Source organism: Scyliorhinus canicula, chromosome 19, assembly GCF_902713615.1.
Source record: "Scyliorhinus canicula chromosome 19, sScyCan1.1, whole genome shotgun sequence".
Lineage (NCBI taxonomy): Eukaryota > Metazoa > Chordata > Chondrichthyes > Carcharhiniformes > Scyliorhinidae > Scyliorhinus > Scyliorhinus canicula.
The window spans coordinates 105,672,959-105,695,043 of NC_052164.1; the positions used below are offsets into that span (position 1 = coordinate 105,672,959).

Sequence of the window (22,085 nt, forward strand, 5' to 3'; positions counted from 1 at the left end):
AGCGGAGGTGGTAGAGGAGGGCACGATAGCATCATTTAAAATGTATCTAGACAGATACATGAATGGGCAGGGAGCAGAGGGATACAGATCCTCAGAAAATAGGCGATATAGATAGAGGATCTGGATTGGCGCAGGCTTGGAGGGCCGAAGGGCCTGTTCCTATGCTGTAATTTTTCTTTGTTCTCTTTGTTCTTTGAATAATCCAGTGAATGTATTTAAGGGGCAACTAGATAAACACATGAGGGAGAAAGGACTAGAAGGATATGCTGATAGGGTGAGATGAGGGGGTGGGGAGCATACATGCTGATGGAGAGTAGCTGGGCCGGGTGGCCAATAGGTGTGTATTTGAATGAATTGTGCTTAGAGTGATTGACCTATTGTGTTTGTATCTGGTATCTGTGTGTGGATGTACATCCTGGTTCTGTTGAGAACCTTTCTGAGTTGATCTATATCAGATTGACAATCTCCCAGCTTTTGGGTGGTGTGCGTTTATATAATGCCTTTAACATGGTAAAATACCTCGAGGTACTTCACAGTGACGCTCAGAGAGAAGTTGACACTGAGCTAAAGAAAAACTTGGTGAGAAACGGAAGTTTTAAGGAGCATCTTCAAGGGGGAAAGAAAGGTTTGAGGGAGAGAATTCCAGAACATTGAGGCTCAGATGATTGGAGGCACAGATGCCAATGAAGAGAATGGTGACAAACCTGACATGTGCATTGCAGTCGATTCTTCTAAATTGATTTCATTCTTTGTAACTTCTTTCACTCTCATTCTAGCTGAACATAATGGAGGAGTGTGTGTATATGGCTAGCTAAAATAGAAGCACTACTGTCTTGCAGTTATTAACTGTGTCCATATCTTGATTTGCTGACATGCTTTTTGTTCTGTAGGTTGATACCAGGTTCTGAATCTGCACAAAGGAAAAAGATCGAAGGCCAGCCTCGGCTTCCTGAGAGAAAAATTAGAACCGTTTCACCTGACCTTTCACCTGCCAGAAGAAGACGCCATGATTCTCCTGACCTTTCACCTGATGGGAGGGAACGCCATGATTCTCCTGACCTCTCACCTCCCAGGAAGGGACGCTGGGATTCTCCCGACCTTTCACCTCCCAGGAAGGGACGCCGCGATTGTCCTGACCTTTCACCTCCCAGGAGGGGACGCTGCGATTCTCCTGACCGTTCGCCTCCCAGGAGGGGACGCCGCGATTCTCCCGACCTTTCACCTCGCAGGAGGGGACGCCGCGATTCTCCCGACCTTTCACCTCCCAGGAGGGGACGCCGCGATTCTCCTGACCTTTCACCTCCCAGAAGGGGACGCCGCGATTCTCCTGACCTTTCACCTCCCAGAAAAAAACTTGCTAAAAACACAGAAAAATGTGTCAGATCTACAGACATACCTTCTAGAAGGTATCATTCCCCCGACCTTTCACAGAGACGACAAGACCCTGATTCTGACCTTTCACCCCCACAAAGGTGTCGGCATTCTCCTGACTCCGATCTATCACCAGCACGGGGGAAGAAGTCGGAGGCGCGTGATTCAGTCCATAAACCCGGCTCGGGCAGCTCCGAACCCTCGCCCACCCGGCAGAGACTGCCTTCCCGGAGACCAGCTCTCTCGAGGCGCAAAGGGGCCAGCCAGGACTCTAGTCCAATTAGAAAGGTAAGTGGAGCAAGGTGTCTACTGGTTGGCAAGAAGGGTGAGGTTTCACAGGGAATGATGAGGAAAACCGCTGCTCTCAGAGGGAGGGGACTTGAACACTGGCTTCAAACAGACATTGGAACTTTAGATTCTGAGGATTTTGCCTTCTGTGAAGTGCTTTGGGATGTTTCATCCTGTTAAAGCTGCTATGTAGAGGTACAGTGTTGTTGAGAGGATAGTTTACATGGTTCTGAGATTTGAAGCTGCTCTTTCATCTTCCGCATCCAAAATGTTCCAGTCGGGCTCAGTGGCCATGGCGTCTGTGTAGGTGACTAAGGCAAATGTTTAGGTAGCTTGTAAGCTCGTATTGAGTACTGCTTTTATTTTTCTTCTTCTAAGTGCTATTCTTTAGATACCTGGTTCTCTTCCCTCATCTGACTCACAGACCGTAATTTCCATGTCACCGTGCTTCATTGGTGATGGCTTCTTGGATCGGGGGTGAAACTTCAAATATTTTTTATGCTCCATTTCTCCCTGATTCCCTGCAGGCGCCGGTGGATGCATGGATACAAGTTGTCCAGCTTGAAGTAAGTTCAGGACAATTAGCATTGTCTTTTGAACGATTGAAAAGGCTGGGGCTGTTTTGTTTCAAAAAGAGAAGATGGCTGAATACAGTTTCTTTTTAAATTATAAAAGGGTTTGACAAAGGCGCTAAAGAGATGTTTGCATTTGAGGGGAGAGCAGCGGCCATGAATATCAGATAGTCTTGACAAGTGGGAGGTAGAGCTGGGGGAACAGATAGAGGATGGGACATGGGCAGACGCCCTAGAGAGGGTCAACTCGTCGTCGTCATGTGCGAGACTGAGTCTTATTCAATTTAAGGTACTGCATAGAGCCCACATGACGGGGACAAGGATGAGTCGGTTTTTCGGGGGTGAAGACAGGTGTGTCAGATGTTCGGGAAGCCCTGCGAATCATGCACACATGTTTTGGGCATGTCCGGCACTGGAGGAGTTCTGGAAGGGGGTGGCAGGGACGGTGTCGAGAGTTGTTGGGTCCAGGGTCAAGCCAGGATGGGGACTTGCGATCTTCGGGGTTGGGGTGGAGCCGGGGGTACAGGAGGCGAGGGAGGCTGGAATATTAGCCTTTGCGTCCTTGGTGGCTCGGAGGAGGATCTTGATTCAGTGGAGGGACGCAAGGCCTCCAAGTGTTAACACCTGGTTAAACGACATGGCAAACTTCATCCAATTGGAAAGAATCAAATTCGCCCTGAGAGGGTCGGTGCAGGGGTTTTTCAGGCGATGGCAACCCTTCCTGGACCTCTTAGATCAGAGATAGAAACTGGGGTCGTGACAGCAGCAACCCGGGAGGGGAGGGGGGAGGGCGGGAGGGAGGGGGGGGGGGGGGGAGGGTGGGGGGGAGGGGAGGGGGGGGGGGGGGAGGGGGGATAACAACGAAGGAAACACGGTATCGGTGGTGTCACGGGCAAGGCCTGCCCGAGGACACTGCCAGAAACGACAAGATGGTCTGGCGGCCGGTTCGTCGGCGGGGGGGGGGGGGGGGGGGGAGGGGGGGGGGCGCGCGGGTAGGGGGTGGGGGAGGATTCTTGTTAAGTAGGGGGGTTTGACTTTGTTTTGATATAATTCAAATGTAGGGGGGGTTAAAATGTTTGTACTCTGAAAAATTTCTTCAATAAAAAGTATTTAAAAAAAAAAAAAATGAATATCAGATAGTCACAAATAACTTCAATGGGAATTCAGGAGAAGCGTCTTTAATTGGAGAGTGGAGAATGTGGGCTTCGCTCCCACGCGGAGTGGCTGAGGTGAACAGTATAGATAAACATTTAAGGAGAAGCTGGGTAAACACGAGGGAGAAAGGATTAGAAACGCATGTTGATAGAATGAAATAATTGAGGGCAGGAGGAGGCATGTGTGGGGTGTTAACACCATGGATGGATGGGTTGAATGGCCTGATTCTGTGCTGTATTTACTGCAGACTAAAAGGTCTGTAAGAATTTAAGGTCAAATCTGCTGGGCTATGATTATGACACGTTAGCCTCACAATTTCATTCAGATTTCTTGTTTATGTTAATAACTTGGAAGCAAGCTGAAATCAACACAAATTGGTTTGAGAAATCTTGATGGACTGACCATTTTTCACTGTGTTTCAGTCACAAGGGAAGGAGATGCTGTCAGGGGGTCAGGCTGGCCTCATATCCACAGAAATACTCAGGAAAGAGAAGGAGGACCGCAGGCAAAAAGAAAAAGCAGCAGAGCGTGTGGCAGGTATGAGGATAACCAGGCTGCTGCCACAGGCACACCGTTACACTGGTCTTTGTCATTATTTACCCCCCATGATGCAATCTCTGTGTCTCTCACATGCACACTGTACCCTGCTTAAATACATACTCTTCATGTCTGACGCTGAACAGTAATAGCTGGATATCTAACCATGGAGGGCGTCAGCACAGAGCCGGATCCTGCCTTTACCTAATGTTCAAATCCCATCACTTACTAGCAGGGGTCAGTGTACCGGTGATGGCAGCAAATCCTTGACTGATCGAGCTGAGTGACAGGGTTTAATTGTAGTTTCTTTTGTGCTGCCCCAGCTGGTAGCACAGACTAGGGGAACGCGCTTGAGGCCACTTGGTTATGATAAATATGCCTAGCCCAATAACTCTGCTGCTTGCTATTATTAAATGTAATATTCCCCCTGACTATTTCACCACCACTCCCCGCCCCACCCCAAACGGAAGGGCCCAGCATCTTTCACACTCTCTCTGTGGAGTTGTATGAATGGGGTCTAGGCAGCTTTTTAAAAATCAATGCTGACTGATGAATTAATTAAGGTCTGCAAGACATTGAGAAATGTTCAGGAGCTGGTTGAATGGTTTGAGAGTTGGAGCTACAATTTAATGTGACAGAGTGAAGAGGAAGAATAACTGGCAATGTGCACACAGTACAAATGGACAACAAGATGTGGGAGGTCAGAGATATTGGAGGTTTAAATCTACAATTCTTGGCGAGACATGATGCATTGCGACTTCTCTCTCAGGAGCTCAGCAATGTAGGGAGATTTAACAAAGGATTTTAAACTGAAGCAGCAATCAGATAGTGAATGGAGAAAGTGTTTGTGCTCTGCTTGGGGACTCACTGATGAGGGGGTCATTTGTTTAGAATCATCACTAAGAGGCTGGGCAGATTGAGAAGAGGTTAATGTGATATACGGGATCCTGGGTTTTAAAAGCAGAGGTGTACAAAAGCAAAGCGGTTATCCGAAACTGAGCAATATGTCCAGTTCTGGGCAAAGCACTTTGGGAAAGAGTTGGAGGCAGAAAGGATTCAGGAGAATGGTTCCAGGGGTGAGTGGATAGATTGGAGAATCTGTCGGGGTGTTCACCTCAGATGAGAGAGGGTTGAGAGGAGATTTGATAGAGGTGTTCAAAATCATGAGGACTCTGGACAGAGTCGATAGGGAGAAACTGCCCCCATTGGTGGAGGGGTCGAGGACCAGAGTGGAACAAGTTAAGGTGTTTGGCAAAAGAATCAGCAGTAACGTCAGAAAAACCCTTTCACACAGCGAGTGGTTAGGATCTGGAATGGGGTGTCTGAGAGTGTGATGGAGGCAGATTCAATCCTGGCATTCAAAAGAGAATTGGATAATTACCTGAAGGAGTGGGAATGGGATGAACTGAGTTACTGTAGGAGAGCTGCATGGTTCCCGTTCTGTAAACATTCTATAATTCTGTGTGTGGAAGAAAAGTTGGATGACATTTGTTTACACTCAGATTGTTAAGATGTGGAGAGGCCGGCGTTGGGCTGGGGTGAGCACTGCTCCTTCCTCAGGGGAATGAAGGTTCCTCACCTGAGGAAGGAGCAGTGCTCCGAAAGCTCGTGTTTGAAACAAACCTGTTGGACTTTAACCTGGTATTGTAAGACTACTTACTGTACTCAGATTGTTGTTAGAGGTTGCACACTTTGCCACAGTGAGGAAAAAACCCATCATGTATTTTATGGGAAATTGAAGCCAATGCCTATGAAGTAACGATGTGTATCATGGCAAGTTTGAAAGGAAGGAGAAGATTAGGTTTTTCGTAAAGGATTACTGGAAAAAGGCTTGGATTCCCCCCAGTGAGATAATCAAGAAGGAGCGTCATTGTTGGATGGATAGTTGGTCAGTCCCAGAGTTGTGTCTGATTTTATATTATTCTTTTCACACTGCAGATTCTGCTCTGGAGAAATGTGAACAAACCCGACCCCTTGTGCTTCTTGAGATTTTCCGAGTGGGGAGCAGTGGACACCTGCTGCCTCCCTCACTAGCTGTTAGGAAGTGTCTGGAGTAGCCTGGGCTGACTCTCGTGTCCCTCCTACTTCCCCTGGCGCTGTCCCACTCCTGCTGTCTTCTCCCATCCCTGCTGCAAAGGCTGAAAATGTGAAATTCCCTCCTAATGAGGGTTTTAGAAAATGAGCAGTGATTACCTCCTGATGGTGCTGAGATCTTTCTCCTTTTTCAAAGATGATTCCAGAAATGCCACCACTATCTTCCGAGATAAATCAGGAAAAAAGAGGGACTTGGATCAGGAGCGAATTGAGCAGAAAAAGAAGGAAGAAGAGAAAGCGGCAAAACAAGAAAAATATGCCCAATGGGGCAAAGGGTAAGAAGATGAATAATCTGCAGCATGTGGGTCAGGGAGGCTGTGATTTAACTGCTACAGTCCCGTTAACCTGGACTTAGCATCACTACAACACATGGAGTTTATCCATTCCAATTCCTTACTACACCCGTTCCTCTCTATTTAGCTTTCTCTCGGTAAACATTTTCTTTTCTCACTCTCCATCATTCTTTCTAACATTTTATCCTATTTAAGCCTCTCATTTTTTTCTCTACACAGTCACGTTTTATTCAACTGCATTTCCTTATTTCCCCTCTCTTCCACACTCCCATCCTTTCCCTTTATTTTTCCTTATCCCTGTTCCTTTCCCAGTTTATCTTCCTTGCTCTCCCCTTTCCTTCAGTCTATCTTCCCTTTTGTCATGTTGAGGTTTTTCCAGCTTCCCTGATTCTCTGGGCGATCTGTGTTTCAGGGTGGCTCAGGAGCAACAACAGAGGCAGAACGTCATGGATGCTCTTCATGAGATGCAGAAACCACTTGCACGACATATCGATGATGAAGACCTGGACCGCTTCCTCCGTGAGAAAGAGAGAGACGGAGACCCCATGGCTGGACTAATCAAGAAGAAGAAGGAAAAAGAGGCCAAAAATAAAAATGGTGAGTTTAAAATTGTGAAATGAAGGGTTCCAATGCACTGGGGGTGTTCAGACATGGTACTGTCCGAAGATACGGGGAGAGTTTACAGATGGGACTATCCGAGGATGTGGGGAGGGGGGGGGGATGGGTTCAGAGATGGTACTGTTGGAGGATACGGGAGTGGTATATAGAGATGGTACTGTTGGAGGATATGGGGTGTTTAGAGATGGTACTGTCAGAGGATGTGGGGGGAGGAAAATGGTGGTTAGACATGGTACTGTCTGTGGATATGGTGGGGGGGGTGGTTAGACACTGTACCGTGGGAGGATACTGGGTTGGTATTTAGAGATGGCACTGTCTGAGGATGCGGAGGGTGGGGTGGTGTTTAGAGATGGCACTGTCTGCGGGTGCGGGGGTTGTTCAGAGATGGTACTGTCCAAGGATGTGGGGGGGGGGGGTGTTTGGCGATGGTACTGTCCGCGGGTGGGTGGGAAGGAGGGGGTGTTTAGCGGTGCTACTGTCAGAGAATGGGGGGGGGGGGGGGGTGTGTTCAGAGATGGTACTGTTCCATGGTGGCGCAGTGGGGTTAGCCCTGCTGCCTCACAGGTGTTTAACGATGGTACTGTCGGGGGGGGGGGGGGGGGGGGGGGGTTTAGCGATGGTACTGTCCGCGGGTGCGGGGGGGGGTGTTAGCGATGGTACTGTCCGCGGGTGCGGGGGGGTGTTTAGCGATGGTACTGTCCGCGGGTGCGGGGGGGTGTTTAGCGATGGTACTGTCCGCGGGTGCGGCGGGTGTTTAGTGATGGTACTGTCCGCGGGTGCAGGGCGTGTTTAGCGATGGTACTGTCCGCAGGGGGGGGGGGTGGGGGGGGGTTTAGCGATGGTACTGTCCGTGGGTGCAGGGCGTGTTTAGCGATGGTACTGTCCGCAGGGGGGGGGGGGTTTACCGATGGTACTGTCCGCGGGTGCGGGGGAGGGGGTGTTTAGTGATGGTACTGTCCGCGGGTGCGGGGGGGTGTTTAGCGATGGTACTGTCCGCGGGTGTGGGGGGTGTTTACCGATGGTACTGTCCGCGGGTGCGGGGGGTGTTTAGTGATGGTACTGTCCGCGGGTGCGGGGGGGTGTTTAGCGATGGTACTGTCCGCGGGTGCGGGGGGGGTGTTTAGCGATGGTACTGTCCGCGGGTGCGGGGGGGTGTTTAGCGATGGTACTGTCCGCGGGTGCGGGGGGTGTTTAGCGATGGTACTGTCCGCGGGTGCGGGGGGGTGTTTAGCGATGGTACTGTTCGCGGGTGCGGGGGTGGGGGGTGTTAAGCGATGGTACTGTCCGCGGGTGCAGGGCGTGTTTAGCGATGGTACTGTCCGCAGGTGCAGGGCGTGTTTAGTGATGGTACTGTCCGCGGGGGGGGGGGGGGTTTAGCGATGGTACTGTCCGCGGGTGCGGGGGGGGTGTTTAGCGATGGTACTGTCCGCGGGTGCGAGGGGGGGGTGTTTAGTGATGGTACTGTCCGCGGGTGCGGGGGGTGTTTAGCGATGGTACTGTCCGCGGGTGCGGGGGGGGGGTGTTTAGCGATGGTACTGTCCGCGGGTGCGGGGGGGTGTTTAGCGATGGTACTGTCCGCGGGGTGCGGGGCGGGTTTAGCGATGGTACTGTCCGCGGGGGTGGGGGGTGTTTAGTGATGGTTCAGTCCGCGGGTGCGGGGCGGGTTTAGCGATGGTTCTGTCTGCGGGGGGGGGGGGGTGTTTAGTGATGGTACTGTCCGCGGGTGCGGGGGTGTGTTTAGCGGTGGTACTGTCCGCGGGTGCGGGGGGGTGTTTAGCGATGGTACTGTCCGCGGGTGCGGGGGGGTGTTTAGCGATGGTACTGTCCGCGGGTGCGGCGGGTGTTTAGTGATGGTACTGTCCGCGGGTGCAGGGCGTGTTTAGCGATGGTACTGTCCGCAGGGGGGGGGGGGGGGTTTAGCGATGGTACTGTCCGCGGGTGCGGGGGAGGGGGTGTTTAGTGATGGTACTGTCCGCGGGTGCGGGGGGGTGTTTAGCGATGGTACTGTCCGCGGGTGTGGGGGGTGTTTAGCGATGGTACTGTCCGCGGGTGCGGGGGGTGTTTAGTGATGGTACTGTCCGCGGGTGCGGGGGGGGTGTTTAGCGATGGTACTGTCCGCGGGTGCGGGGGGGGTGTTTAGCGATGGTACTGTCCGCGGGTGCGGGGGGGTGTTTAGCGATGGTACTGTCCGCGGGTGCGGGGGGTGTTTGGCGATGGTACTGTCCGCGGGTGCGGGGGTGGGGGGTGTTAAGCGATGGTACTGTCCGCGGGTGCAGGGCGTGTTTAGCGATGGTACTGTCCGCAGGTGCAGGGCGTGTTTAGTGATGGTACTGTCCGCGGGGGGGGGGGGTTTAGCGGTGGTACTGTCCGCGGGTGCGGGGGGGGTGTTTAGCGATGGTACTGTCCGCGGGTGCTGGGGGGGGGGTGGTTTAGTGATGGTACTGTCCGCGGGTGCGGGGGGGGGTGTTTAGTGATGGTACTGTCCGCGGGTGCGGGGGGTGTTTAGCGATGGTACTGTCTGCGGGGGGGGGGGTGTTTAGCGATGGTACTGTCCGCGGGTGCGGGGGGTGTTTAGCGATGGTACTGTCCGCGGGTGCGGGGCGGGTTTAGCGATGGTACTGTCCGCGGGGGGGGGGGGTGGGGGGTGTTTAGTGATGGTTCAGTCCGCGGGTGCGGGGCGGGTTTAGCGATGGTTCTGTCTGCGGGGGGGGGGGGGGGGGGGTGTTTAGTGATGGTACTGTCGGCGGGGTGGGGGGGGGGGGTGTTTAGAGATGGTACTGTCTGCGGGGTGGGGGGGGGTGTTTAGAGATGGTACTGTCTGCGGGGTGGGGGGGGGTGTTTAGCGATGGTACTGTCCGCGGGTGCGGGGGTGGGGGGTGTTTAGCGATGGGGCTGTCTGCAGGTGCGGGGGGGGTGTGTTTAGCGATGGTACTGTCTTCGGGGGGGGGGTGTTTAGCGATGGTACTGTCTGCGGGGTGGGGGGGGGGGTGTTTAGAGATGGTACTGTCCGCGGGTGTGGGGGGTGTTTAGCGTTGGTACTGTCTGCGGGGTGGGGGGGGGGTGTTTAGAGATGGTACTGTCCGCGGGTGTGGGGGGTGTTTAGCGATGGTACTGTCCGCGGGTGCGGGGGTGGGGGGTGTTTAGCGATGGGGCTGTCTGCAGGTGCGGGGGGGGGGTGTTTAGCGATGGTACTGTCTGCGGGGGGGGGGGGTGTTTAGCGATGGTGCTATCCGCGGGTGCGGGGGGGTGTTTAGCGGTGGTACTGTCCGCGGGTGCGGGGGGTGTTTAGCGATGGTACCCTCCGCGGGTGGGGGGGGGTTTTTAGCGATGGTACTGTCCGCGGGTGCGGGGGGTGTTTAGCGATGGTGCTGTCCGCGGGTGCGGGGGGTGTTTAGCGATGGTACTGTCCGAGGGTGTGGGGGGTGTTTAGCGATGGTACTGTCCGCGGGTGCGGGGGGTGTTTAGCGGTGGTACTGTCCGCGGGTGCGGGGGGTGTTTAGCGATGGTGCTGTCCGGGGTGGAGGGGGGGGTGTTTAGCGTTGGTACTGTCCGCGGGGGGGGGGGGGGGGGTGTTTAGCGATGGTGCTGTCCGCGTGTGCGGGGGGTGTTTAGCGATGGTACTGTCCGCGGGTGCGGGGGGTGTTTAGCGGATGGTACTGTCCGCGGGTGCGGGGGGTGTTTAGCGATGGTACTGTCCGCGGGTGCGGGGGGTGTTTAGCGTTGGTACTGTCCGGGGTGGAGGGGGGGTGTTTAGCGTTGGTACTGTCCGCGGGTGTGGGGGTGTTTAGCGATGGTGCTGTCCGGGGGGGAGGGGGGGTGTTTAGCGATGGTACTGTCCGCGGGTGCGGGGGGTGTTTAGCGATGGTACTGTCTGCGGGGGGGGGGGTGTTTAGCGACGGTGCTGTCCGCGGGTGCGGGGGGTGTTTAGCGATGGTACTGTCCGAGGGTGTGGGGGGTGTTTAGCGATGGTACTGTCCGCGGGTGCGGGGGGTGTTTAGCGATGGTACTGTCCGCGGGTGAGGGGGGTGTTTAGCGATGGTACTGTCCGCGGGTGAGGGGGGTGTTTAGCGATGGTACTGTCCGCGGGTGAGGGGGGTGTTTAGCGATGGTGCTGTCCGCGGGTGCGGGGCGGGTTTAGCGATGGTACTGTCCGCGGGTACTGAAGAACATTTGCTCCAGGCTAAGGCAGTGACTGGGCTGACTGTGTCTATTTGCCTTCACAGTGAGGCCAGTGTACAGCGGCCCCGCACCACCGCCCAACAGGTTTAATCTTTGCCCTGGATATCGCTGGGATGGAGTGGACAGGTAAAAGTACAACTTTAACATTTGAAAATCAATGATGCTTTGCAGTTAGAACAAATAAATGCATTGCTCCTTAACAGGTGATTAAAGAAGTTGCTCGAGTCTTTAAGGTTGGTATCTGCGGATTGCTGGCTGAATGGATCAACAAATTCTGAAAGATCTAAATGTAGCTGAGAAATTCTAACTTCAAATATAATGATTAAAACAGTGAAGATCTACGGAAGTGATTGAAATAGGAAGGGATCTGGATCAGGAACACTGTATCTCAGCTCCAATCTGTACAGGGACTCTATATAGGCTCACTCCCCCGCCCTTTGCCCATAACCCTGCACATTGATCATGGCCAATCCACATGACCCTCACATCTTTGGACTGTGAGAGGAAACCGGAGCACCCGGAGGAAACCCACGCAGACACGGGGAGAATGTGCAGACTCCACACAGACAGTGACCCAAGCCGGGAATCGAACCTGGGACCCTGACGCTGTGAGGCAGCAGTGCTAACCGGTTTGGCCACTTTGAGATGAGGCATTTGTTGGCTGGGTGGGTGGGTGATGTCTTCTGCCAGTGGTAGATCCGGAATTTTGTGCACAATTTTTAGCAGTCGTGCCGTGCTAGCTACACGATGGGTTTGTGGTGGCGGAATGATGCACAGCACAGACTATTAATTTGAGTTTGTTGACAGTATTACTCCTGAGATGTTCCTCATGGTCTCATTCAGCTGGACTTTACCAGTTTGTAATGTGCAGAGTTCTTCCAGACACAAGTGCAGTACTCATCTACTGAGTAGCAGAGAGCCAAGAAAAGGTTCTTAATGTTTTGCTGTTAGCTTCACAAGCGATTCCTGCTGTTTGCTGCTGCTAGTCTTCAATTTAGCGGAGAATTCCTGGAGGTGTGAGATTAATAATACCATTGGTTTTTAAAAAATTAAGGGATGGGGGGTGAAGGAAGTTCTATGGCGTTAGAATTAGCCATGATTACCAGAACAGTTATAGATTTATAGAATCTCTACTATGCAGAAGGAGGCCATTCGGCCCATCGTGTTTGCACCAACTCTCTGAAAGAGCACCCTAACCAGGCCCATTTCCCCCCCCTCTCTTTTCCTGTACCCCACCTAACCTGGACATCTTTGGACTGTGGGAGGAAACTGGAGCACCCGGAGGAAACCCACGCAGACACGGGGAGAACGTGCAGACTCCACAGGACAATCACCCGAGGCTAGAATTGAACCGGGGTCCCTGGCACTGTGAGGCATCAGTGCAAACCACTGTACGACCGTGCCGCCCCTGGATGTCCTCAATCTGATCCACATAGAGGAATAGAGTTTTAAGCACAGGCAGAGGCCCTTTGTCCATCATGTCTGCGTCTGTCATCAAGCACCAATCGCAAGTTCCAGCACGAGGTCCACAGCACTGTCTGCTCTGGCGTTTCAACTTCTCAAATGTTGTGAGGGTTCCCTCCTCTTCCACCCTTTCAGCCAGTGAGTTTCAGGTTCCCACCACCCTCTGGGTGAAAATGTTTTTCTTCTAATCTCTTTAAATTTTTTGCTCCCTACCATAAATCTATTTCTCTTGGTTATTTACCCCTCGACGAAGGGGAAATGTTTCTTCCAACCCACCCTTTGAATGTACCTCATAGTTTTGTACAACTCAAACACATCCCCACTCAGACTTCTCTATTCTAAGGAAAAGAACCGTGTTCGAATTCTCCAGTGTAGAGGGAGCTTTACTCTGTATCTAACCCTGTGCTGTACCTGTCCTGGGAGTGTTTGATGGGGACAGTGTAGAGGGAGCTTTACTCTGTATCTAACCCCGTGCTGTACCTGTCCTGGGAGTGTTTGATGGGGACAGTGCAGAGGGAGCTTTACTCTGTATCTAACCCCGTGCTGTACCTGTCCTGGGAGTGTTTGATGGGGACAGTGTAGAGGGAGCTTTACTCTGTATCTAACCCCGTGCTGTACCTGTCCTGGGAGTGTTTGATGGAGACAGTGTAGAGGGAGCTTTACTCTGTATCTAACCCCGTGCTGTACCTGTCCTGGGAGTGTTTGATGGGGACAGTGTAGAGGGAGCTTTACTCTGTATCTAACCCCATGCTGTCCCTGTCCTGGGAGTGTTTGATGGGGACAATGTAGAGGGAGCTTTACTCTGTATCTAACCCCGTGCTGTACCTGTCCTGGGAGTGTTTGATGGGGACAGTGTAGAGGGAGCTTTACTCTGTATCTAACCCCGTGCTGTACCTGTCCTGGGATTGTTTGATGGGGACAGGTAGAGGGAGCTTTACTCTGTATCTAACCCCATGCTGTCCCTGTCCTGGGAGTGTTTGATGGGGACAATGTAGAGGGAGCTTTACTCTGTATCTAACCCCGTGCTGTACCTGTCCTGGGAGGTTTGATGGAGACAGTGTAGAGGGAGCTTTACTCTGTATCTAACCCCGTGCTGTACCTGTCCTGGGAGTGTTTGATGGGGACAGTGTAGAGGGAGCTTTACTCTGTATCTAACCCCATGCTGTCCCTGTCCTGGGAGTGTTTGATGGGGACAATGTAGAGGGAGCTTTACTCTGTATCTAACCCCGTGCTGTACCTGTCCTGGGAGTGTTTGATGGGGACGGTGTAGAGGGAAATATTGCCCTGTAAGAAAACCATGTTTGGATTCTCCGCCGGTGGGATGCTCAGTTTTTCCAGAAGCCCAGAGGTTTCCCGACGGCGTTGGGCTGCCCCACAATGGGAAACCCCATTGACCAGCCGGCGTAACCGAGCATCCTGCCGACGGGATGAACCAGAATTGTGGCGCAGCGTAGAATCCAGCCCCATGTATCGAAGATGTAAACCAATTTATTCTCTGCCACTGTCCTAGATGACAAATATAACTCAACTATAGAAATGACTTTTGGTCGCTTAATATATTACAGTTAAATGTACTGGACTAACAAGGGGCTGTTTCGCACAGGGCTAAATCTCTGGCTTTGAAAGCAGACCAAGCAGGCCAGCAGCACGGATCGATTCCCGTAACAGCCTCCCCGAACAGGCGCCGGAATGTGGCGACTAGGGGCTTTTCACAGTAACTTAATTTGAAGCCTACTCGTGACAATAAGCGATTTTCATTTTTCATTTCATTTTCATGTTTTTTTTTAATCTTTCAGGTCGAATGGGTTTGAACAAAAGCGGTATGCCAGACAGGCAGATAAGAAGGCAGTGCAGGAGATAGCATACAAATGGAGTGTGGAGGATATGTGAACTGCTGAAGGAGATTCCTGTCCATGCACACATCTTCAAACTAAGACCCTGACACTCTGGGTACAACATGATGGACAAAGACTTCTCTGAAAGTGGGTTCCTTAACCCCAGTATGTGCAGTCTGGGGTCTGAATATCTGGGGACAAACAAAGAGATGAAAATTTCTTTATTCCTGTTAATATTTAGTTTTTTTAATATAAAGTTTGTACTGTGTGGTTCCAGGTGTACTGGGTGCAGTCTGTCTTGTAAATTGTTAGTTGGGTGATTTATTGGCAGTATCTGTAGCTCTAACTGGCAATTGGGTTATTCCTGTCATTCCCCCATCAATACCCTCCTGTTGTTTTCAAATTTGAGTTTATTTTTGGGTTTAATCTAAATTCATTTATTTTTTAATCATGCAGCTGAAAATCTGGATGCTTTTTTATAAGTATTTTTATTAAGATTTTTCAGGATTTTTCATAATAAAACAGTAATAACCATAATAATAAAACAAACTAGAGTGAATATTAACATAGTGCGAAAAGAGAAAATACAATTACAATTAAATAGACATTACCCCACCCGACCCAGCCCCCCCCAACGGATCGCAGTCCCTCCACATTAACAAGCTCCGTCTCCGGGCTACCAGAGAGGCAAAGGCCAAGACGTCGGCCTCTTTCGCCCCCTGAACTCCCGGGTCTTCTGACACTCCAAAGATCGCTATCTCTGGACTCGGCACCACCGTGTGTTAAGCACCTTGGACATTGCCCTCGCGAACCCTTGCCAGAACTTTCTAAACTCCGGGCATGCCCAAAACATGTGGACATGGTTTGCAGGGCTGCCCTTGCACCTCGTACAACTGTCTTCTACCCCAAAAAACGTGCTCATTCTCGCTGCCGCCATGTGTGCCCGGTGGACCACCTTAAACTGAATTAGACTGAGCCTGGCACATGGTGAGGAGGAATTAACCCTGCCCAGGACCTCTGCCTACAGACCCGCTTCCAACTCCTCACCTAGCTCCTCCTCCCACTTGCCCTTGAGCTCCTCCACTGGGGTTTCCTCCACCTCCTGTAGTTCCTGGTAGATATCCGACACCCTCCCCTCCCCCACCCAGTTGCTGGAGACACCCTGTCCTGTATCCTCAATGGCAGCAGTGTCAGAAAGGCCACTACCTGTTTTTTCAGGAAGGCTCGTACTCGCAGATATTTAAAGGCGTTTCCTGGCGGCAGATTAAATTTGTCCTCTAGCGCCTTCAAACTGGGAATGCTTCCGTCTATGAACAGATCTCCCATCCTTCTGATGCCTGCCCTCTGCCAGCTCTGGAACCCACCATCTATCCCACCCAGGACAAACCTGTGATTGTTGCATATCGGGGTCCAGACCGACGCTCCTTCCACCCTCTTGTACCTCCTCCACTGTCCCCAGATCCACAGTGTCGCCACCACCACTGGACTTGTGGAGTAACGGGTCGACGAGAACGGCAAAGGAGGTGTTATCAAAGCTCCCAGACTAGTACCTTTACATGACGCCGCCTCCAGCTGCTCTTCCCTCCCCCCCCCCCCCCCCATCACCCACTTCCTAACCATAGCTACATTGGCCGGCCAGTAGTAGTTGCGAAAGTTTGGCAGCCCCCCCCCCCCCCCCAACCAAAATGTGCTCCAACAGCGATCTTACTCACGGGGTCTTATTCGCCCACACATAACGATCCTACTCACCCGCTTAAAAAAGGCCTTGGGGATAAAGATGGGAGGGCACTGAAAGATAAACAAAGATCTGGGGGGGGAGACAGTCATTTTTAGGGTCTGCACCCTCCCTGCCAGTGACAGCGGGAGCATGTCCCACCGTTTAAAATCCCCTTCCATTTGCTCCACCAACCGGGTCAGGTTGAGCCTGTGCAGGGCATCCCATTTCCTGGCCACCTGTATACCCAGGTAACAAAAACTTTTCTCTCCCATCCTGAGCGGCAGCTCTTTCAGTCTCTCCTCCTGCCCCTTGGCCTGGATCACAAACAACTCGCTCTTTCCCATGTTCAGTTTGCAGGGTGGGTGGGGGGGACCCGGGTTGGAGGGGGGGGGGGGGGGGGGGGACCGGGCAGGATGGGTGCGGGAGGAACCCAGGCAGGGCAGGTGGGGGGGGGGGAGGGGGGGGAGAACCCGGCCCGGGGGGGGGGGGGGGGGCGCGGGCAGGGTGGGGGGGGCGGGCAGGGCGGGTGGGGAGAGACCACAGCCTCTCTCACAGTATTACTGTAACACAGCCTCTCTCACAGTATTACTGTAACACAGCCTCTCTCACAGTATTACTGTAACACAGCCTCTCTCACAGTATTACTGTAACACAGCCTCTCTCACAGTATTACTGTAACACAGTCTCTCTCACAGTATTACTGTAACACAGCCTCTCTCACAGTATTACTGTAACACAGCCTCTCTCACAGTATTACTGTAACACAGCCTCTCTCACAGTATTACTGTAACACAGCCTCTCTCACAGTATTACTGTAACACAGCCTCTCTCACAGTATTACTGTAACACAGCCTCTCCTCACAGTATTATTGTAACACAGCCTCTCAACAGTATTACTGTAACACAGCCTCTCTCACAGTATTACTGTAACACAGCCTCTCTCACAGTATTACGTAACAGCCTCTCTCACAGTATTACTGTAACACAGCCTCTCTCACAGTATTACTGTAACACAGCCTCTCTCACAGTATTACTGTAACACAGCCTCTCTCACAGTATTATTGTAACACAGCCTCTCTCACAGTATTACTGTAACACAGCCTCTCTCACAGTATTACTGTAACACAGCCTCTCTCACAGTATTACTGTAACAGCCTCTCTCACAGTATTACTGTAACACAGCCTCTCTCACAGTATTACTGTAACACAGCCTCTCTCACAGTATTACTGTAACACAGTCTCTCTCACAGTATTACTGTAACACAGCCTCTCTCACAGTATTACTGCAGCACAGCCTCGCTCACAGTATTACTGTAACAGCCCCTCTCACAGTATTACTGCCAACACAGCCTCTCTCACATTATGAAAAAAAAGAAAATCGCTTATTGTTACGAGTAGGCTTCAATGAAGTTACTGTGAAAAGCCCTAGTCGCCACATTCCAGCACCCTGTCAGGGAGGCTGGTACGGGAATGTGCCGTGTTGCTGGCCTGCCTTGGTCTGCTTTAAAAGCCAGCGATTTAGCCCCTGCTAAACCAGCCCCTGGAGGAAATGGAGCACCCGGAGGAAATCCACGCAGAAGCGGGGAGAAAGTGCAAACTTTACAGTCACCCAAGGCTGGAATGGAACCTGCGACTGTGCGACAGCAGTGCTAACCACTGTACCACCCATCTTGTAAATGGTGCACACGGCTGACGATGGCGTCGGTGGTGGATGGAGTGAATTGTTTGTGGATGGGGCCCCCTAAAGTCGAGAGAAATCGGAGGAGCAGATATTTGGCAAATTTCAGAGAAGTGTAAAAGTTATAGAGTAATGATAGTAGGGGATTTAACTTCTCCAATATTAATTGGGGTAGCCAAGTGTGAAAGGTTTAGAGGGAGCGGAATTCTTTTAAACCAGAATGTAAAAGATCCTACAAGAGTGGGGGGTCCAGGACTTAATTTTTGGTGATGAAGCTGGGCAAGTGGTTGAAGTATCGGTGGGGGAGCATTTTGTAGACAGTGATCATAACCGCGGTTAGATTGAAGATTGTTATGGAAAAAGACAAGGACTGGCCTGAGATCAAAGTTCCTAAACTGGTGGAAGGCCGATTTTAATAAGATATAGATATGATTTAGAAATAGAACATAGAACAGTACAGCACAGAACAGGCCCCCTTCGGCCCTCACTGTTGTGCCGCGCCATGATCACCCCATTAAACCCACGTAACCCCGTAACCCAACAATCCCCCCATTAACCTTACACTACGGGCAATTTAGCATGGCAATCCACCTAACCCGCACATCTTTGGACTGTGGGAGGAAACCGGAGCACCCGGAGGAAACCCACGCACACACGGGGAGGACGTGCAGACTCCACACAGACAGTGACCCAGCCGGGAATCGAACCTGGGACCCTGGAGCTGTGAAGCATTGATGCTAACCACCATGCTACCGTGAGGCCAGAGTGTGCCAGAGTGGACTGGGAGTGCAGACACCTTTAGGTATATCTGGTTGTTTTTTGACCAGTGCAGAAGTGGTGGACCGAAGGGCCTTTTCTGTGCTGTATGACTCTATGACTCCTGACCTTTGCCTTGTAGGTGGTGAACAGGCTTTAGAGAACCAAAATATGAGGATCTCGCCACAGGATTCTAGCCACTGACCTGCTCTGGTAGCTGCATGAGGAGTCTGGGTAGGGGAGATGGGGAGAAAAGTCCATTGGCTGAAAGATCAAAAGGTCAGAGGGCACAAAAGGTGATGGGTCTTTTCCTGTGAGTGGTTCGGATCTGGAAAACATTACCTGGAGGCAGATCCAGTTCTTGCCTTCAAAAGAGAATCGCATAAATATCTGGAGAGAAAGGGGAGAGAGTGGGACTAGCTGAGTTGCTGCTGCAGAGTTGACTTGGTCCACAATGGGCCACAATGTCATCCTCCTGAGCGTTTACATCTTCAATTGTATTTGTCCAAATGCCTTTGAGGTTTGGTGTCAAATTTTATTTGACAATGTTCCCATGAAGCACCTTAGGATGCTTTACTGTGTTGATGGTGCTATCTAAATGCAAGTTGCTGTACGTAGAGCTATCTCTGACTATACCTGGTGTTAGTCACCCCTCAGCTCAGCTAGTTGTAGCGCCCCTTTCCCGTCACACACCTGGTCATTAGGGATTCTGTGGCAGTCAGGCTATCACTCTCAATACATTCTGTTACAATCTGGATTCTTGTGATTTATAAATCAATTCCTGAAGGAGCACTTGAGTACACAAGCATAGGACTCTCTACTGTATTCCTTGATACTGCACATCTAGTAGACGAATTGGGGTAAGTAGACTAATGGTGTCTGTGCATGTGGCAGCGGTTTTCCGGTAGCCTACAGGATGGCGGCCTTTCTAATGCAATTCCATTCTAGCGATGCTGCCCTTGGGCACTAACCTTACTGAGAATCTCTTGCAGGAACCCCCAGAGAAAGGAACAATGTAAACAGCCACCACAGAATCTTCATTTCCTGTCTGTGATCTCTCAGTTTGAGCTTCCACACCTGTCCTAACGGCCCACCTGGCTTCCTGACCTCAATCCATTTGGTTCAACATGAACAAAGGGCCAAATTTCAGAGGTGGCTGAGAGTAATTGCCGTTGGCATCAAGGCAGCATTTGACACCATGGAGCCCTGGCAAAATTGACAGCAATGGAACCTTGGAAAACACTTCCCGGCCTGCAGTAATACCAGCACAAAGAAGGCAGTGCAGGCTGTTAGAGGCCAATCAGCCCTGGGATATCATTGCAGAAATCCCTCTGGGAAACTCGGCCCAACCATCTTCACCTGCTACTTTCAGTCCGAAGTGGGACTGTTCACTGATGATTGTAATGTTCAGTACCAAATTCCAGATTGTAATGCTGATGAAGCATCCTCAACCCATATGCAGCAAGATCTGGGTAACATTCAGGCTTGAGCTAAGTGGCAAATTAATTTGCGTTAATGGGTGGCAGGGTGGTTAGCACTGCTACCTCACAACGCCAAGGACTTGGGTTCAATTCCAGCCTTGGGTGACTGTGTGGAGTTTGCACTTCCTGTGTCTGCGTGGGGATAGGGTGTGGTGGCTGTGGGCATGGGTCTAGGTAGGGTGCTCTTTCCAAGGGTTGGTGCAGATTCGATGGGCCGAATGGCCTCCTTCTGCACTGTAGGGATTCTATCACAAGGGCCTGGAAATTACCATGTCCAAGAAGAAAGAATCTAACCACCTCTCCTTGCCAGTAACAAATAACCCACCATCACCAACCTGGAGTTTACCACTGACCAGAAAGTTATCCAGTCTCTCCAGATGATTTAAGGAGATTATCTGGGCAGTGACTGAGCTCTCAGTGTCCGTATTTGAATATTTGCAAGAGGAGACTGTGCAACCCCTTAAGTCTCAACTTCTTTCTGTGGTGGTGAATTCCACAGATTCGCCACTCTCTGGCTGAAGAAATATCTCCTCACCTCAGTCCTAAAGGTTCACCCCTTATCCTCAAACTATGACCCCCAGTTCTGATCTCTCTCTCTCTCCCCCCCCCCCCCCCCCCCCCCCCCCCCCCCCCCCCCCCCCCCCCCCCGTAGGGACCATGCTTTCTGAATCTACCCTGTCTAATCCTGTTAGAATGTTTCTATGAGATCCCCTCTCACTCTTCTGAACTCCAATGAATGCAATTCCAACAATGTAGTCTCCCTTCATATGACAGTCCCGCCATCCCAGGAATCATCCTGGTAAACCTTTGGTGCGCTCCCTCCATAGGAATGGTAGCACAGTGGGTAGCACTATTGCTTCACACCACCAGGGTCCCAGGATCGATTTCCGGCCTGGGTCACTGTCTGTGCAGAGTCTGCACGTCCTCCCCGTGTCTGCGTGGGTTTCCTCCCACAGTTCAAAGATCTGCAGGTTAGGTAATTTGGGCATTCTGAATTCTCCCTCTGTGTACCCGAACAGGCGCCGGAATGTGGAGACTAGGGGATTTTCACAGTAACTTCATTGCAGTGTTAATGTAAGCCTACTGTGACAATAAAGATTATTTAAAAAAAATATTATTAAAAGAACATCCTTCTTCAGATAAAGACACCAAAAATACTCCAGGTGTGGCCTCACCAATGTCCTATATAATTGCAGTAAAACATCTATTTTTCTGTACTCAAATCCTCTCGTTATGAAGCCATTTGTCTTCTTTACTGCCGGCTGTACCTGCGTGCTTACTTTCAGCAACTGATGCATGAGGACATTTCCTTTGAGAGATGAATAGACAACCCATATTTCTTGGGAGTTTAGAATAATGTGTAGTAACTTAATTGAAGCATATTGGATTCTTAAATAATCTGTTAGTGTTGGAGGGACTTTGCCAATAACAGCAGGTTAAACTGTTCAGCAGGGGCATTCAGACAGAACTGAGTCTTACCCAGTCACATTGAAGGAAGGGTACACCAGATACAAATACTGGAGTCTTCATGTGCTGAAAATACAGTGCAGGCATTGTAAGAACCTTTGGGATAATGCTGACAGCCTTCTTGATAGATCAGATCTACCTCCCTGTCATTTCTCTCAGCGTATTCACACCATCCGCGTTAGTAACCTTCCTCCTGGTAACATGTTCCAAACTCAACTGAGTCAGAAAGTATAAGAAAAAAAGCCTTTGAACAATGCAAAATAATGTGGTTTTAATTAATCTTCAGTGATTAACCTCGCAGTGAAACAGCAAGTGTATAGATAGAAAGAATTTGAAGACTGAGTATATTGATTAATCAGCACTAAATCAAAAGACGCTGATGCCTGATCTGGATCATAACAACCAGGCAGCACCAACAAACATTCACAAGATGAAAATCCTAAATAAATGGCATCCATCCTCCGCAGGAAACAACCATTGAAAATGCCAGCATTTATTGTCCATTCCTACTTGCCACCTTCTACTGAAGTCTGCAGGTGAGGGTAAGTGTAGGAGAATGAATTCCAGGACACAGAGCAAA

General features: G+C 51.0%; 1 protein-coding gene across 2 annotated transcripts in view; it reads left to right on the forward strand.

The window, feature by feature from the left end:
- Nucleotides 1-14,711, forward strand: part of bud13 (BUD13 homolog) — a 29,161-nt gene extending 14,450 nt beyond the window's left edge. For both annotated transcript variants that reach the window (XM_038779145.1, XM_038779146.1), the window contains exons 5-10: nt 891-1,659; nt 3,809-3,923; nt 6,154-6,292; nt 6,723-6,907; nt 11,152-11,233; nt 14,368-14,711. In XM_038779145.1, the coding sequence (XP_038635073.1) occupies nt 891-1,659; nt 3,809-3,923; nt 6,154-6,292; nt 6,723-6,907; nt 11,152-11,233; nt 14,368-14,461 (1,384 nt within the window). In that variant the 3' untranslated portion in view covers nt 14,462-14,711. The remainder of the gene's footprint in view (nt 1-890; nt 1,660-3,808; nt 3,924-6,153; nt 6,293-6,722; nt 6,908-11,151; nt 11,234-14,367) is intronic.
- The last annotated feature ends 7,374 nt before the right edge of the window (nt 14,712-22,085 follow it).